The following is a 20,641-nucleotide window of genomic DNA, read 5'->3' as shown; positions in this document are numbered from 1 at the left end:
AATGCATAAGTCCCAACCCAAGTCCCAGCCGTGCAAAAGTCAGTCCTGTCTCTCAAAGCTCTGTTGATTCATGATGTCACATGCAGTCCCGCGAGAGCAGCTCTAGCTATCCAGCCTGCAAACATTGCAGTCCGATCCCCTTTCAGTTTATGCAGTTGTAACCGCATAGACTTCTGGGGCATCTGTAGTCTGATGCCTTATTTCCTAATCTGGACTGCTGTTTAACCAGTCCGGATTCCTGCACGCATGCATGGAGTTTGGGAACTCCAAGCACGCATGCATAGAGTTCCAGGATGCTGATTATTTTTTAGTTTGTTTTTCTTTTCTTTTTTATAGCTGGGGGGGGTCTGCAGTCCTGCAGTCCAATAGCATGAGCCACCACTGGTATAATGCAAGTTATATTAAACAGACAACAATAGTGCAAGTCATATTATATAGCCAGATATGGTGCAAGGTGTATTATGCAGACAGCTATAGTGCATGGTATATTATATAACCAGATATGGTGCAGGGTATATTATATAGACAGCAATAGTGCAAGGTGTATTATACAGCCAAATACAGTGCAAGGTATGTTATACAGGCAGCATCAGTACAAGGTGTGTTACAGAGCTTCATATGGTACAAGGTATACTGTGCAGCCAGATATGGTGCAAGGTATATTATACAGCTAAACGTGGTGTTAGGTATATTACGGTGCAAGTTATATTATACACACAGATATGATGCAAGGTATATTACACAGTCAGATATTGTACTAGGTGTATTATACAGCTAGATGTGGTACAGTGTATATAATATAGCCAGTTATAGTGTATTGTATGTTATACAGCCAGATATTGTACAAGGTATATTATATAGCCAGGTATGGTACAAGGTATATTATACAGACAGATATTGTGCATAGTATATTATACAGCCAGCAGTGGTGCAAGGTATATTATTCAGCTAGCTATCATTTAAGGTATATTGCAGCTAGCTCTAGTTCAAGGTATATTATATAGTTAGACTCGATGGAAGATATATTAGATAGCCAGCTGCATTGCAAGCTATATTATACAGACAGCTATAGTTCAAGGTATAATATACAGCTAGATATGGTGCAAGGTATATTATACATCCAGATATGCTGCAAGCTATATTATACATCGAGATATCATGCAAGATAAATTATACAACCAGCTATAGTGCAAGGTATAGTATACAGGCAGATATGCTGCAAACTGTATTATACAGACAGATATTATGCAGGGTATATTATATAGCCAGATATTGTGCAATGTATATTATAAAGACATATATAATACAATGATTATTTGTACAGCCAGATGTAGTGCAATGTGTATCATACAGTCAGGTATGGCACACGGTATATTATATAGCCAGATATGGTACAAGGTGTATTATACAGCCAGCTCTGGTGCAAGATATATTATGCAGCCAATTATACAGCAAAGTATATTATACAGACATGTAATGTGTTAGGTATATTATACAGCCAGCTATAGTGCAAGGTATATTATGTAGTCAGATATGCTGCAAGGTATATTATACAGCCAGATATAGTGCAAGGTATATTATACAGCCAGATATGGTCCAAGCTGTATTATACAGATAGATATGGTGCAAGATATATTATACAGTCAGCTATAATACGAGCTATAGTTTAGATCTAGATACCTTGCAAGGTATCTGATACAGCCAGATATACTGCAAAGTATATTATACAGTCCACTATAGTGCAAGGTAGATTATACAGCCAGATTGGTCTACTTCAAAGAATTGAAATTTCACAACGTCTAACATCTGATCGTTGAAGACTAGATGATCAATATCGAATATTGTGAATGGAGATCACCGTACAGTATGAAATAGGAAATTTAACATTCTCTTCAGTGTAGTTTGATCTCGGAGATTGTATATTTAAGTAGCAGGGGGAGTGAGGGGTGCAGGTGGGCTTAACCCCCTGCAAAAACATGAAAGAAGACGTTTTCAGCTGTTAGATTTTTTTTCTTTTAATGTTCTAAATTTCATAACTCCGATCATCCCGGTCTTCGATGATCAGAGGTTTGATGTTGTAAAATTTTAATCCTTAGAAGTAGACCCAGCCAGATAGGGTGCAAGCTATATTATGCAACTAGATATAGAGCAATGTATATTATACAGACAGCTATAGTGCAAAGCATAATATATAGCAGATATACTCTAAGGTATATTATACAGCCAGCAACAGTGCAATGTGTATTATACAGTCAGATGTCATGCAAAGTATATTATACAGCCAGCTATAGTACAAAGCATATTATACAGCCAGATATGGTGCAAGGTATATCATGCAGCAAGATATGATGCAAGACACATTATTCAGCCAGATATAGTACACGGTATAATATACAGTCAGTTATATTGCAAGGTACATTATACAGCCAAATATAATGGACAGAATATTATACGGGCAGCTATAGTTCAAGGTATTTTATACAGCCAAATATGGTTTAAGGTATGTTATACAACCAGATAAGGTGCAAGGCATATTATACAGCCAGATATGGTCCAAGCTATATTATACAGGTAGATATGATTCAAAGTATATTATTCAGCCAGATGTGGTGCAAGGTATATTATACAGTCAGCTACAGTGCAAGCTATATTATAGAGCTAGATATCTTGCAAGGTATATGATACAGCCAGATATACCGCAAGGTACATTATACAGCCAGATATGATACAAGGTGTATTATATAGAGAGCTATAGTGCATGGTATATTACACAACCAGATATGGTGAAAGGTATATTATAAAGACAGCATTATTGCAAGGTGTGTTACAGAGCCATATATGGTGCAAGTTGTATTATACAGCCAGATATAGTGCAAGGTATATTATACAGCACAATACAGTATAAGGTATATTATACAGACAGCTATAGCTCAAGGTATATTATCCAGCTAGATATGGTGCAAGGTATGTTATATAGCCAGATATAGTACAATATATATTATACAGCCAGATATGGTACATGGTATATTATACAGTCAACTCAGACAACTATAGGTCAAGTATATTGTGCAGCCAGATATACTACAAGGTATATTTTACAGCCAGCTATAGTGCTTGGCATATTATATGGCCAGATATGGTGCAAGGGTTATTATATAGCCCGATATAGTGCAATGTATATTACAGAGCCAGCTATGGTGCAAGGTATATTACAAAGCCAGATGTGGTGGAAAGTATATTATATAACCGGCTATAGTGCAAGGTGTTTTATACAGCCAGACATGGTGCAAGGCATATTATTGTATAATATACAGCCAGATATATTGCAAGGTATATTATTGTATAATATACAGCCAGATATATTGCAAGGGATATTATGCATCTAGATATTGTGTATGGTATATAATACAGACAGATATAGTTCAAGGTATTTTATGCAGCCAGAAATGGTGCAAGGTATATTATACAGCCATATATGGTCCAAAATATATTATACAGCTAGATATGATGTAATGTGTATTATAGAGCCAGCTATAGTGCAAGGTATATTATACAACCAGCTATAGTACAAGCTATATTAGAGAGCCAGAACTCTTGCAATGTATATCTTACAGCCAGATATGATGTAAGGTATATGATAGAGCAAGGTGTGGTACAAGGCATATTATTCAGGCGGATAAAGTGCTCAGTATAATATACAGCCAGATATACTGCAAGGTATATTATATAGCCAGATATAGTGCAAGTTATATTATACATACAGCTATAGTTCAAGGTGTGATGACCCACCACTGGACCAGTAATCAAGGAGCCTCAATCCTCACCACTGGCAGCAGTGGGAGACATACACTGGGAGGATGTCAAGTACACATACAGGATTTCCAGATACATCTCTCTGCATCAAGTGCACTTTCTCTTAAGAAAACACAGAGGCCACAGTCAGTCCGAGGCTGGTTTCTCCCTCTTTCTCCAAATCCCAAGTAAGACTCCCCACTGACACAACTATAGAGTTGAGATCTCAGCTGAGTGGCCAAGCCAAAAACGCCAGCACTCTGTCTGTCCAAGCAGTGCCTCATGCCTCTGCACAAGTAGCTGACACACTCGTTGATGTTTGATTTACACACATACACACACACACACACACACCTGGGAAAGGCTGGTACAGGTTTACTAGTATGCTCCCTTTTGGCCACTCTATAAGGTAGTTATCACTGCCACCAGCCAACTCCTTATTAGCTACTTTAAGGTCATTAACAAAGGGTGTCCAATCTCACTGTGTAATATTAATATTAACACAAATGGTAGTTTGATGAAGAGCAAGGCTGTTGGGAGTTATGCAAGTACTCTCAACTTAAATATCTCTACACAGACCAGCCACAACAAAAGGTTCACATATATTTAATAATAAAGAATAAAAGAACAAGATAACACTAAATATATATTCACAATGGCATCAGAGTTCAAAACCACAAGAAATATTTAAAACAGCATTGCAGGACAGTTTCAAATAAAGAAAGAAAAATATCTAAACTAAGCCTCACTATATTCCTGACTATATCTAAGAGAATTCATAGTCCCTAGAAACTTACTTACTATAGAGCAAGGCAGATGTGGTGAATGGTTCTTGTCTGGTCCAAGACAGAATACAGAATGCCCTGCCTCATTAAGATAACTTCTCAAATTAATATCTCAAATATTACTACTGGGATAGCTTGCAGAATGACATCATTTCTTGTCATCTGACTTTGTCCCAGATGAAACACCCATTGCTGGAATCTGGCAGTATTTAGCATCTACCTGTGGAAATACATAGACCTCGGATCTTTCACAGATGCTGGACATCATAAAACAATTGCATTCCTCCACATTTCAAGACTAGTCATTATTTTATCCTAAAGACAATACAGACATTGTCTGTAGCTCATTGAAAAATGAAAGGTACTATCTTTTATTGCATAGCTATTAAGTAATTTAATTTCAACTATTTTTCTGAAGTTAACCTCCTGTATTCCAGATTCCACTGTTAGAATATGTACATTTAAATAGTGTATGCACATTTCTGTTCTCTTCCAGAAGGGCAGACTGTGGTTACATTTTAGGTACAAGCACTTTATAAAATACCTTTTTAACACACACATATCTGTACAAACCAGTTTGATATACACATGGCTTGCAGTTCTAATAAACTTTTAACACAAACATTTTATATAAATCATGTTGATGTTCACAAGTGACATATAATTATTTACAAAATTCCAGATAGCTGAGCTGACAGTATTCCTCTTTGTCACACAAGGTATATTATACAGCCAGATATGGAGCAAGGTATATTATATAGAGAGCTGCAGTGCATAGTATGTTACACAGCCAGATATGCTGCAAGGTATATTATACAGTCAGCATTAAAGCAAGGTGTGTTACAGAGCCACATATGGTGCAAGGTATATTATACAGCCAGATATAGTGCAAGGTATTATACAGCCAGATGTGGTGCAATGTATATAATAAAGCCAGGAATAGTGCAAGATATATTAAATAGCCTGATGTAGTGCAAGGTAAATTATAGAGCCAGCTATGGTGCAAAAAATATTATACAACCAGCTACAATACACGGTATATTATACAGCCAGATGTGGTGCAAAGTATATTATATAGCCAGATATAGTCCAATCTACATTAAGCAGCTAGATATGGTGCACTGTTTATTATACAGCCAGTTATAATGCAAAGTATACTATACAGCCAGATATGGTGCACGGTATATTATACAGTGATCTATAGTACAAGGTATATTACACAGCCAGATATAATGCAAGGTATATGATACAGCAAGGTATGGTGGAAAGCATACTATTCGGCCAGCTATAGTGCACGATATAATATGCAGCAAGCTATACGGCAAGGTATATTATACAGCCAGATGTGGTGAAAGGTATATTATATAGAGAGCTATAGTCCATAGTATATTACACAGCCAGATATGGTAGAAGGTATATTATACAGACAGCATTAGTGCAATTTGTGTAACAGAGCCACTTATCGTGCAAGGTATACTATGCAGCCAGATATGGTGCAAGGTATATTATACAGCCAGATTTAGTGCAAGGTATGTTGTACAGCCAGATATAGTACAAGATATATTATACAATCAGATGTGATGCAATGTATGCAGTACAGCCAGATATAGTGCAATGCATATTATGCATCCAGATATTGTGCAAGGTATGTTATACAGCCAGATGTGGTACAAGGTTTATTATACAGCCAGCTATAGTACAAGGTATATTTTACAGCCACAATACTGCAAGGAATATTATGCAGCCAGCTATAGTGCTTGGTATATTATATAGCCAGATATGGTGCAAGGTGTATTATACAGCCAGATACACTAAAAGGTGTATTATACTGCCAGATATGGTACAAGGTATAATATACTTCAAGCTGTAGTGCAAGGCATATTATACAGCTAGATGTGGTGCAAAGTATATTATACAAACAGATATGGTACAAGGTATGTTATACAGACAGCTTTAGGGTCAGGTGTATTACAGAGCCACATATGCAAGGTATATTATACAGCTAGATATGCAATAAGGTATATTATACAATCTGCTATAGTTGAAGCTCCCTGTTTGTGTCTTGTTGTTATACTTGGTGGCTTTGCATTTGCCCGCCCCTACTGTAAATCTGATCTGGGACACTCCTCCCAGTCTAGTGTCATTAGCTCATTCTACCTAATACAGCGAGAACATCTGAGAAGGCCTTCTGTTTCTCCTTTTTCCCTTTAAAAAAAAATTGCTTCTCAAACATTTTGGAAATATAGAGTATATTTTAGAACATTTATTATAACTGTAATTGCCTTAATATTGCTACAACTCAAGTACTCTAGGTTGCACTGCATCTGAATTGTTTGTGTGTTTAAGCTGCTTTTCTGTATATATATAGACTTCTCTGTATTTGTAGACTAGCTACTTATTCTGCTGTATTACTGCCTCTTAAATCGTTTGTAAGTTGTGCACTTGCCTTGCTTCATTTAAAAAGTTTTAAATTGCTGATTTTGCAGAATTTTAATTGCATTTACTGTTTAGGACTACACACTCAAGTATGTTAGCCTTTTCTGTGTTTATTTACTGTATTATTGAATTGTTTAGCCTGTTTCAACAAAAAAAATACTACCTTGTTTGCTCATTTCCCACCTTTCCTAGCCAGTCCATATCCCAGGTTTTGCTTATCTCAGGACTTTATTTTCTGTGTTCAGACCTATTCAGACCTTGCTGTGGTAGAGGGAAGTCCTACTGCTTACCAGTGGGGGGTGGTGAGCATTGTACTGTCTATCTAACGCTTGAGGAGTGGTTTCCAGCTCTGAAATTGTAATTTTATAAGCCTTTTTGGGCTGATTTCTATTCTGTTCTATCCCTTTCAACTTTCTGGCTTAAAAACGCGTGTGTTTACACATTTTTCACATCGTGCAGCACTGCGAGGCTACAGTTAAACTATTCCAGGTGCCAGAAAGTCTGCTCTTCAAATTTTCCCTTAGAACTAGCTGGTTTCTCAGTAGTAGCACTAAAATCTGAACCCCTGTGACTAGCACTTGCACTAGGAAGCCTGAAACTGATACAAACACTCAACTTTCCTTGACAATAAGAAGAAATGAATTGTAGGCACTAAACAGCCTATAACTGCAAAGTACCTTGCAAAGGTAACGGAAAACAGCTCTTAAACAGACATGACCAAGCGTCAGCTTCCGCTGATTTCTCCTGTCCATCTGGTGAATCTGGGCATACTGGGGCAATGCGGCAACTGCCTCATGTACACAGACAATCCTCTCCTCCTACTACCCAACACTACAACCTGCGAGAGATGCACTTACATAGCCAAACTGGAAGCAAAGCTCTCTCCAGCCAAGGTTGTGCTAGACAGCCAAGAGGAGAAGGTTAACACCTGCACTACACCTCTAGCAACTCGTAGCCCTTCAAAACCCACACCATCAACACCCACACATAGCAACACTAAATCCACATATGCGGAGGCCCTTAACATTAACCTGCCCAAGCAACAAGGACCTCCGAAGCTGAAACGCAAACACCAGTCACAACCAAAGTGACACATAGCTCACAACACCCATGTGCCACCCAACAACAGCCCCTAAGGCAAGACAATGTACCCAAGACTTTAGTCATAGGTGACTCTCTAGTCAGGCACACTGATGTCCCACTCACCAGGCTGAACAAGGAGAAAATTACAGTCAGCTGCCTGTCGGGTGCCAGGATCCGCCACATAACGCATGCACTCACGTCACTCCACAAGTACAAATATGACTCTGCCATTGTCCATGCTGGAGTGAATGACTTGAGACATACCTCTCTGGACTACATGAAAAGAGACATGGTAGAGCTCTTGGATCATGTGGCCCAGGCAGGTATGGCCCTAGCCCTGAGTAGCATCCTGCCTTCGCCCAGAATGATACCACAATATAAGGACAAAATGACTGACTTCAACAATTGGCTAAGCTTCTGGTGTCATTCAAAGGGGATCCTGTATTTCTCTGCCTGGGAAGACATGATCGACAAACCACGATGCTTTGCCAGAGATGGTCTGCACCTGTCACCCCTGAGATTCACATTACTGGCTAAAGCTCTTGCCACCTCTATAGTGTCTTTTCTAGGCAAGGTTCAAAGGATAAAACCACCACCGTAACAAATACAAGCATGCAAAATCTGAAGGTAATGCTACTCAATGCTAGAAGTCTAAACCTCAAAATGCACTCTCTCGAGGCACTCCTAAAAATGGAGAACATCGATATCTGTGCAGTAACTGAGACCTGGTTCAAGGCTCCAGAGAGCACCCCTGCAATACCAGGCTACAACTCTTACCACTCTTTTCGGCCACAAAACCAAGACCGAAACACTAAAGGTGGAGGAGTGTCCATATTCATACCTCCAGGCTAGTTGCCCAACACAGTGCATCTGAAATTCTCCAGGTGCAACTAACACTAGGTAAGACTGCAATCCAAATTTAGCTTGCTACAGATCCCCCACCATGCCCCAAGATTCTCACTTCACCTGTCTAAACATACTGGAAAATATTAAGATACAACCAAACACCCTAATACTGGGTGATTTCAACTACCCTGCCATTAACTGGGAAAACTACTCGGGTACCAACTCCTTTTCCCAACGGTTCTTGAAATTCATAAATTCCAACGCCCTGGATCAACTAATCCATTGTCCCACCAGGGGCTCCAATATCCTAGACCTGGTCAATACCAACATGGAAGATAGATGCTCCACACCAGTGGTCACCCCCTCATTGGTCAGGTCTGACCATAAGCAAATCACCCTTGACATCCACATCCCACCCCCACCCCAGCCCCCAGTAAGGAAACCTCCTTAAAAAAACTTCTCCAACGCCAGCTTCATGCTACATAAGTCAGAAGTGACAAACTTCACGACACCCATGCAGATAGGATCTGAAAGTTCGACTGCAGAATCCTACACTAAGGCACTGTATGAGCACATCCACTCATGCATGAATCGTGCCATCCCAAATAGAACAACGATGCTCTTCTCCAAAAAAAGGAAGACAATCTGGTGGTCCCCTGTATAAACAAACTATACAACAGAAGGAAGAAACTGTTGCTGAAAAGAGGAAAATCCCAGGATGCAAAAAACTCCCTCACCAGCCTCAGTAAGATGCTGAGATCCCTCATAAAATTCTCAAAAGCTAGTTACGAAAATAAAATTGTCAAAGATTCCAAAGACAATCACAAGGCATTCTATAGTTATGTCAAGCAATGCTCAGATCCTCTCTGAGCTACAACAGAATGGCATTAAATATACTGATCCCAAGGATATTGCCAATATCCTGGCAGACCAATTTAGTGCCAACTTCACCCCCCTCTCATCCCCTAAAGGGCCCATCTCAATACCAAAAGATTGCCAAATTCCAGTAATCATGGCCACACAGGTAGAAACCACGCTCTCCAAAGCTAAGAATACAGCATCCGTGGGACCAGATGACATCCCAGGCTATGTACTACATGAACTACAAAATGAACTGGCACCGCACCTAAGTGTCATATTTAGTCATAGCCTCACCTCAGGCTTCGTGCCCACTGAGTGGTGCACAGCTACAGTTATCCCACTCCACAAGGGGGGATCCGCCTTGGATCCCAGGAACTACAGTCCCATCAGTCTGACAAGCCTGATCTGCAGGGGCATGGAACGTATTATCATGGAACTTATAAACAAAGACATTGACAACCTTCAAACACTGGACCCCACCCAGTTTGGGTTTGTGAAGGGCCGATCTTGTCTCCTGAATCTGATTGACTTCTTTGAATCAGTCTCCAGAGCTCTGGATGAGGGTAAGCCAGTCCACATATCATATCTGGACCTCGCCAAGGCCTTTGACACCATCCCCCACTCTGGAATCATAGATAAACTTACTAAGGTGGGCATAAATCCCTATGTCACTCGATGGGTTGCCAACTGGCTTACTGACAAAACCCAGACTGTAAAAGTAGCCAACTCCAAATCCAGCTTCAAACAAGTGACAAGTAGAGTACCTCAGGGTTCAGTCCAGGGACCACTCTTGTTTGGCATCTACTTCTCTGAAGTACAGGCCAACACTACGGGACTCTGGCTAACAAAGTTCGCAGATGACTGCAAACTGGGAGCCATTACTGAATCCCCAAATGATGTGGATATTCTACAAAAGGGCCTTACAGGAACAGATGCCTGGTGCCAGAGCCATGGGCTCAAGCTTAATGCCAAGAAATGTATAGTTATCCCCTTTGGAAAAAAAACATGTAGCCATGAATTACCACATAGGTGGCAGGACACTAAACATCGAAAGTGTGATGAGAGACTTAGGGACACAGGTGGACAATGGTCTCACTTTCGATAACCACATCACCACAACAGTCAGGAAATCCTTTTATGTGGCACACCTCATCACTAAGGGCTTTTCATCCAGAAAAAAAGGAGGTCATTGTCCCACTGTACTCATCCCTCATTAGAACCATTATAGAGTATAATGCCCCATTTGGTATGTACTTCACAAGACATCTGCAACAGCTGGAAAGGCCACAGAAATACCTCACTAAAAGAATCACAGGCCTAAAGCAGATGCCATAAGCTGACCGTCTAAAAAAACTCCAGCTATACTCTGTAGCATATCGCTTACTCAGAGGCGATCTCTGCTTAACATACAAGGCCATGTCAAACCCTGAGCTGTTGGACATGCTCCACATAAAGAAATCCCAATCCCTCAGAGCCACATACTCCAGGGATCTAAACCTTGTCTTCACAATGAACAAAACATGCTGGAGGGATAGGTTCCTGACCCAGAGACTTCCCATATTCTGGAATAGACTGCCCATACATGTCAAGCAGTGAGCCTCATTGGCCCTCTTCAAAAGGAACCTTGATGATTGGATGGGAGATAGGAAATTCACCCCGAGGATCATGTCAGTCGCCCTGCTAGACAGGGGTCCAGAGAAGTAAATATTGTGGGAAGAAATATCCAGGGAATTTTTATGGCTAGGCTTGCATAGGCCCTGGGGCCGATAGCCTAGTACCAACCTATGAACCTATAATATACAGCCAGATATCTTGCAAGGTGCATGATGCATCCAAATGTACTGCTTGGTATATTATACATCCAGCTATAGTGCAAGATATATTGTACAGGTAGATATGGTGCAAAGTATATTATACATCCAGCTATAGTGCAAGATACATTACCCAGCCAGCTATAGTGCAAGGTATATTATACAGCCAGATATAGTCCAAGGTATGTTATACAGACAGCTATAGTGCAAGATATAATATACAGCCAGATATGGTGCAAGGTATGTTATACAGCCAGATATACTGCAGGCTATATTATATAGCTAGATAAGGTGCAAGGTATATTATACAACCAGTATAGTACAAGGTATATTATACAACCAGATATGGTGCACGGTATATTGTAGAGTCAGCTATAGTAGAAGCTATATTATACAGCCCTGTGTCTTGCAATTTATATAATATAGCTAGATAGATATTATACAACCAGCTATAGTGCAAGGTATATTATACAGCAAAATATTGTGCTAGGCATATTATTCAGCCACATATAGTACACAGTATAATATACATCCAGATATATTGCAAGGCATATTATACAGCAAGATATGTTGCATGGTATATTATATAGTCCGCTGTGGTACAGGCTATGTTATACAGACATGTATGCTGCATGTTATCCAATGCAGCCAGATACAGTGCAAGGTATATTATACAGCCAGATAATGTGTTAGGTATATTATACAGCCAGCTATAGTGCAAGATATATTATACAGCCAGCTATAGTGCAAGATGTATTATACAGTCAGCTGTGGTGCAAGGTATATTATACAGCCAGATATAGTGCTAGGTATATTATACAGCCAGATATGGTACAAGCTATATTATACAGACTGCTATAGAGCAAGGTATATTATACAGCCAGATATGGTGCAAGGCATATTATTATTCAGCCAGATAAAGTACATGGTATTATATACAGCCAGATATATTGTAAGGTATATTATACAGCAAGATATGGTGCAAGGTATATTATACAATTAGCTATAGTACAAGCTATATTATTCAGCCCGATATACCGCAAGGTATACTGTACAGCCAACTAAAGTGCAAGCTATATTATATAGCCAAGTATCTTGCAAGTTACATGATACAGCCAAATATATTGCAAGCTGTATTATAGAGCCAGGTGTGGTGCAAGCTATATTATATAGCCAGTTATAGTGCAAGGTATATTATACAACCAGATATGGTGCAAGTTATATTATATAGATAGCTATAGTACAAGCTATATTATGCAGCCAGATATACTGCAAGGTATATTGTACAGCTAGCTAAATGATTCGGCCAAGTATCTTGCAAGTTACATGATGCAACCAGATATACTGCAAGCTGTAATATACAGCCAGCTGTGGTGCAAGGTATATTATACAGTCAGCAATAGTGCAAGGTATATTATACAGACAGATATGGTGCAAGTTATATTATACAGCCAGATATGGTGCATGGTATATTATACAGACAGATATGGTGCAAGGCATATTATACAGACAGATATGCTGCCGGCCACAACCCATGAAAATGCGCACACTGAGACAGGAAGGGATTGCCAAATGGCTAAAACACCCAGCATACACATAGATTAGAAAGAAAGGAATATTTTATTTACTGGTCACTGTACCAGCAAAGAATTCACAAGCTGTAGTAGCTACTGTTACTAATAGCCCTTCACAAACCAGTCAGATAATTAATGCAACTGCTGAGATCTTTCAAAAATTAAATAGAGTTTAAAGAACTATGTATCACATACCCCAAAGGTACTTATAACAGGAGCCTGCTCATATCTAACCATAAAGATTGCAAAGAATATCTATACCATGAGTACTACAGCAAACTAAACTTTACAGTAATTTTTTTATTAAATTTATAAACTAAGCAGGGTAGAGTTATGAGTGTTACATCTGCTCATTTCAGTGCAGGCCTCAATGTGCAGTTGTTTGTTATTTAAATGTTCTTAGCAGCTGCCATTATTGCTCCCTAATCTCTGTTACTTTTAAATGTTTAATACATTGTGTTTTTCTGGCAGAAATCTAATTCTGTACTATGTAAACCAAGAAGGAAATAAGCATCTATACTTGAAAGTTTGAGGAGAATAGAAAGAGAATAATAATTATATTTAGGCATTTCTGTCAACAGCAAGACTTTATATAATAAGGTATCCAATAATTTACCTCCCTAATTACGACAGTTTCATTCTTTTAGTATTTCCCTTTAGCCTACAACAACTCACAGAAAAAAGAAAAAAAAGAGAAACAAATACTAAGCTAGCACCGTATTTTGTGACTACAAAGTGGCAGGGTAAAAACAGACCGGCCATAAGTTTATGACTAAAAGTCATTGCAGCTACTTCTTACAGCTCTGGTCTCCTGTGCTCAGCAAGTCAGGAAACCTTGAATCAATGTCTTTCTAACATTTTTTTGTAGAACTTTCATTCCTTCATTCACTCTCAGACTGCTTGCCTAATGAAGTGTAGGGTCAGAGGTAAGATAAAATCAGAGTACTCAGCTGGCACATTCACTGATACTTATCCTGAACAGGGTGCCATTCTACTGCAGGATACATGCGCACACATGAATACATATGCACTGACACCAGATGGACACCTGTGTGCATCTTTTGAGGAATTCTCCTTAACTTATTGCTCATCTTTGTCATGTGTGGGGAAATCTGACCACTAGTGGAGACAGACGGAGGATGTCCTGACTCTTTGTAGAGAGCAGCCTGTCCGAGAGCCATCTGAAGGCCTAAGTATTGTGAGGCAGCAATGGCATCTATTGCACCAATTTGATACCCATATAGATAAACACTAGCTGAAAAAACTGGACATTTTATTGCCGGTTTGAGTCAACATTATGGCTTTTATCAAGCAAATGTTTTGGCAATAGTCAGTAATTTTTTTTTTATTACTAATATGTTCTGTTCTACTACCAAGGGCAACTTTCTCTGTGGTTAGTAATGTTACTTCCTGCACTATATTATTAAAACAATAAAAAGATATAGGTTCGTTTACAGCGCCATTGTTCATTCATAGCACAAATTCAGCAAACCTAATATATATATATATATATATATATATATATATATATATATATATATAGGTATATATATATATATATATATATATATATATATGTGTATATATATATATATATATATATATATAGAGGTGTATATATGTATATGTATATATATATATATATATATATATATATATATATATATATATATATAGAGGTATATATATATATATATATATATATATATATATATATATATATATATATGTGTATATATATATATATATATATATATATATATATATATATATATGAGTCTCCTTCACTTTCACTGACATACATTTCACTGAGACCAAATCACCTAAAGTTCAAATTACTGAAAATTCATTTCACTGAATCTCATTGACTGAATTGTAAGCTACAGACTTGATGTGGCAGTGTGTAGAGTACTGTAAGGCAAGTAAAGGGTATATGCCCTTATCCCCACTGTAGTGCAACCTGGAGTCAGTATATATAGTTAGGGGGGTGTGGGGGCACATCCCCCCACTTAGTTTAGTTTTATATTGTTTGGTTTCTGTTAAGAGGATAAGTAAGTGGTTTTTAAGTTGTGGAAAGAGGTAGGTTTTAGTTTTTTTTTTTTTTGTCTATGGTTCCTCGTTTATTCTTGTGAAATGTAACATTGTAAGCTGTCAGTGGGATGAGATTCAGTGAAATGAAGTTTTCAGTGTTTTGAACTTTAAGTGATTTTGTCTGAGTGAAATGAATGCAGTGAAATGGGATTACAGTGAAATAGACTCATATATATATATATATATATATATATATATATATATATGTGTGTGTGTGTGTGTGTATTATTTGTATAACTTAGTGGCAGTTCTTTATAAATGTAGATCAGCTCTGTATTGAACTTTATAATATTATGCATCTCAGGATTTGGATTCCTGCTATCAATGTTTTATTAAGTCATGTTCTGCACTTTGATGTAATCTCCAACAAAAGAATAATAATTCTTATGCTAAGCTATATAGCTGGGCAAAAAACAATGGGAAAGGCATACTGGCTAAGACTGACTTTCATAACAAAGAAACCACTGTCCTTTATACTGTTACACAATAGATACAGTAAGGCCCTGCAAAGCCCTGGCATAGTAACATGAACATTCTGCTATTTCCTCTAGCTAAAGAAAATAATTCATTATTTTACATCAGGGTTGTTTTATTCATCAGAAGTGACAAATACCTGCTCTTCTAAAGCAGAATGTGTAAAAGTTCAGGATGCAATATTCTCTTCTGGTTAATCTGTGAGAAAATGACATGCAGGTGAAATGCCAGAGATTATAAACCTAGACAGAGACAAAGATGCCACCCATGTCTCTAATGGACACATGAAACCTGTAAATGGTTCATCTCCCAGGCCCTAGCTTGTAAATGTTTCATCTCTCAAGTACCTGGTTCACTTATCAAGGGTATCAGAACTTATCAGAAATTTGGGCTGCATGGCTAGGCTTAAAAAGGCTCTTGTGGTCATTAGCCTAGTAAACACCTAAGAAACTATGAGAAAGACTTAATTATTTTAACTTGTAGAACTAACTCAGAAAGTTCAAAAGTATTTGATTTTGCAGTGCCTTTTTTGATGAAGATGTCATGTTTGGCAAAATGAATCTTGAACAGTAAGTGCAGATTCAGCAGGATATTTCCTAGATCCAATGTTTTTTAGGACTTATTTTGGTATTTTTATTTGTCTTATAGGTGTTATGCCCTTCACGTGGTGGGTTGGTAGGAACAATGAAAGACATGCATATTGGGGAGGCTCTATTCCTGGAATTCAGCAGTGTGCGTGTGGACTAGAGGAAAACTGTTTGGATATCCGATTCTTTTGTAACTGTGATGCCGATAAGGAGGAATGGTAATACTACAATTGTCTCTTTTGTCTCCTTAATGCATTTTTAAAGTGAAATTAATTATTCCTAATGATACTGCTTCTAAGACCTGACTGAACTAGTTTGTGATGGATTATCTTAATGTTGGTGTAAATGTTTCATCATCAAACTCTTAATTACCTCAAGCAATGACATTTTTCAAACTTCCTTAGCCATCTGGGTTTGATACACTATTTGTTTATACTGCCTTACTTATGTTGAGTAGAAAAAAGTATCTTTAGGGCTAAATTCTTAATTAATTTATACTGTATTATTATTTAGTATAAGGAAACTCTGTGTGATCACATATAGTGCCATACTCAGAAAAACGTGTGCAAGGAATAATTTTGGCTATTTACATGGCAAAAGCTCCAGACACATTATGTCCACTCAGTTTTCTTAACTTATTAAGTGCAAGCCACTTTCATAGAATATTTTGGTGTGACTCACAGAATATAGAGGTCACCATTAACAGATCTAGTAATCACAGTATGTTACTGCTGATATTGACACACAGTACCTAAAATTTGCAACAAATACAATGTATCTGACTGTATTTTGTAGCTGTAATTGTTTTAGAGGAGAAACTCTACTCTTTCACTGTGACAAGACTGGCATTTTTATTTTTATTTATCTTAATATGCACTTTTACTAAATCACACCCCTTGCTTGATGTCATAGTGAGTCATGTTGTTTGAGGCTTCACATTTTCATGTGAGTTACCATAGTTTATTTTGTTAACTTGCTGACCTAACCATTCGTGAGAACTTCATTCACTGCACTATTTATAACACGTCATTCAGCTGTCATATAACAGTCATCAAAGCTCATTTAGACAGACAACAAGGTGCTTTATTTACATCCAGTTCACAGTAACTTTAAAGGAAGTTCACTTTTTCATTCTAATATGCATTGTATGAGTAGATGTATATATGTAAATTTGAGAAATTGGACAAGCTTAACAGAATGTTGGTGTTGCTTAAAGGCCACCTAGATGATTGTTATTCTTACCTTGGTTGTAAAATAACTATTTAACCATTCAGTCAGAATGTGTTTCTGTTTACCATTCTGGAAATAAGCTCTGTATGTCAATCTCTTGTTTTGATATCAGATGAACATTCTCTTTCAATTATGTGTTCCTTTGCTATACTAGAACCTGCTGTGTTTGAAGAGGTCTGAATGGAAGTGATTCTCTATACAATTGTTAATTTGTTAACAGGCTTAGCTCTTCAGTGGAAAGCTGGAACATAAGCATTTTCATTGGCTGTTTGCTTCTGTTCTGAGCAATTGCACCTAGCCAATTCTGGAGTGAAGTCCATGGATTCCGGAAAAGCCAAGCATTTTTTTCCAGTTTCTATGAGTTTATCTAGCTCATCTCTGCTATGCAGTCTGTATTTATGGTTCTTGTATACAGTTTAATGTGTAGCCCTGAGTTTGAACTGCGAATGTGCAGTTTGGTTTAATAGAGATGTGTATCTAGAAGGTTCTGATATACCTTGTGAAGAAAGTAAAAACACTGTCATTTGTGTCAGCACATCTGGCAGGAGATTTTTGTATATTCACAGATTAACTTGTATTGTATGACAGCATGTCTAATTGTGAAAATGTAAATATTTTTTTTTTAATGTTGAGAATTTTCATGTTTATAAAGAATGTTTAAAGAATTTGTCAGTGTTTTGATACATTTCTAACTGCACATGTTTGTGAGGGAGATTCTAAAGTACAAACTGTGGAAAATTAATTGATCAGTATGTGATGTCATTAGAATGTTCCTGGTTGCTATGAGATTATTTGAACAGCTGACTGACAGGAAAAATATTTTTTTTCAAACAGCTGACTTTTATTTTTAAAATACGACAGTTGAGATTGCTAAAATAAAATCACTTAGACGAATAAACCAGTAGAAAAAAACAAGTATTGGCAAATGAGATGATTGAAATGCACAGGAATAATGTAGAAAAATATGTAAAATTTATTCCACATGAAGCACTTTTCGTCTGAGAAAATGCTTCAACTTCTTCAGATGAATTCATACATAACCCTCCCATTAATTAATACATCATCAAATCATATGTTTGAATCTTCCAATGAAACATATATAATAATCTACAAGTTACTTAATGTACAGCCCTACCTCCTACCACAAACTCTATTAAAATGATTTAAATTAAAAAACATTAATTACTGCAAACATTTAAATCAGACCTCTATAGGTATACAGTTGAACCTAGTGTGTACATAAATAAGTAACTGTAAAAACATAATCACTTCTTGCAAGGAAAATGTTAATTTATACACTTAATGATGTTTTGATTTTTGATTCTTCTTATCTTACTAGGCTTTTTAATTTTAAAAGGCATAAAATAGAGCACCCCTCATTTAAGCCTGGATGATTGTAGGCATTAACAAGAATTTGCCAGTAAAGTTCCAATTCGTCTAACTTTAGTGAACAAGGTCCCCTTCAAATGTTTGGAGGAATTTGGTCTATTACTAAATAGCAAAAAAAAATGTGTATTAAATTGGTGGACATGCTTGGCTAATGCATTTTCCAGTCTGCCTCGTGAAATGGCATACTGGTGTTCGTGGATCCTTTCTTTGATTTTTCGTTCTGTTTTCCCTATATAGTATGCGGGACAGAGTTTGCATTGAGCCAAGTAAACTACTTTTTTTGAATTACAGTCAAACCTCTTGTTAATCCTATATTTTTTTATCTCTAACATGAAATGTATTTCCCACTTCAACAACTTTACATTGCAGACACATGCCACATTTATACATCCCTGTAGTTTTACACTCTCTGTGAATTGGTACACAGTGGGAGTGGTACGAGAACTGTGACCCTAGGCAATACAGTAAGTGCATTACCCAGACCATCAATGGAGCATCATGTCACCTCAGGGCTCATTGGGACCCCCAATGTCACAAACTGGTTGAAGGGCCCTGTATCCTTCTCGCAGGAAGATCATGCGAACGAATGGAGGAACCCGGCTAGAGGTGATGGTATAGAACATGATATCATTTCCAAACTGAAGGAATTAGACCACAAACTTTTCCACAAGGGGAGATCCACCTTGGATCCAGGGAACTACTGCCCCATCAGTCTGATGAGCCTGATCTGCAAGGCCATGGAACGTATTATCAAGGAACTTATAAACAGAGATATTGGCAACCTTCAAACAATGGACCCCACCCAGTTTGGGTTCGTGAAGGGCCGATCTTGTCTACTGAACCAGATTGACTTCTTCAAATCAGTCTCCAGAGCTGTGAATGACGGTAAGGCAGTCCACACAGCCTATCTGTACCTCGCCAAGGCCTTTGACACCATCCCACACTCTGAAATCATAGATAAACCTATTAAGCTGGGCATTAATCCCTACATCACTCAATGGGTTGCCAACTGGCTTACTGACAAAACCTACACTGTAAAAGTAGCTGACTCCAAATCCAGCTCCAGACAAGTGACAAGTGGAGTACCTCAGGGTTCAGTCCTGGGACCGCATTTGTTTGGCATCTACTTCTCTGAAGTACAGGCCAACGCTAAATGACTCTGACTAACAATGTTCACAGATTACTGCAAACTGGGAGCCATTATTGAATCCCCATATGATTTGGATACTCTACAAAAGGGCCTTACAGAAACAAATGCTTGGTGCCAGAGCCATGGGCTCAACTCAATGCCAAGAAATGTATAGTTATCCCCTTTGGGAAAAAACATGTACCCGTGAATTACCACATAGGTGGCAGTACACTAAACACTGAAAGTATGATAAAAGACTTAGGGACACAGATGGACAGTGTTCTCACCTTCAATAACCACATCGCCACAACAGTCAGGAAATCCTTCTATGTGGCACACCTCATCACTAAGGGCTTTTCATCCAGAAAAAAGGAGGTCATTGTCCCACTGTATTCATCCCTCATTAGACCCATTATAGAATACAACACCCCATTTGGTTTGAACCTCTCAAGTCATCTGCAACAACTGGAAAGGCCACAGAAATACCTCACTAAAAGAATCACAGGCTTCAAACAGATGCCCTATGCTGACCACCTTAAAAAACTCCAGTTAT

At 38.0% G+C, this 20,641-nt stretch overlaps 1 protein-coding gene across 1 annotated transcript in view; it reads left to right on the top strand.

Annotated features, from left to right (window-relative positions):
- The window catches only part of CNTNAP5 (contactin associated protein family member 5), a 4,019,360-nt gene that overhangs the window by 3,190,374 nt on the left and 808,345 nt on the right, over positions 1-20,641 (top strand). Inside the window, exon 14 of the mRNA XM_044060643.1 lies at positions 16,402-16,558. Within this exon, the coding sequence (XP_043916578.1) occupies positions 16,402-16,558 (157 nt within the window). The remainder of the gene's footprint in view (positions 1-16,401; positions 16,559-20,641) is intronic.

Source organism: Protopterus annectens, chromosome 2.part0, assembly GCF_019279795.1.
Source record: "Protopterus annectens isolate FY-2018-M chromosome 2.part0, PAN1.0, whole genome shotgun sequence".
NCBI lineage: Eukaryota > Metazoa > Chordata > Ceratodontiformes > Protopteridae > Protopterus > Protopterus annectens.
The sequence above is the reverse complement of the archived record's forward strand: the minus strand, read 5'-3'. Positions and strand labels throughout refer to the sequence as shown.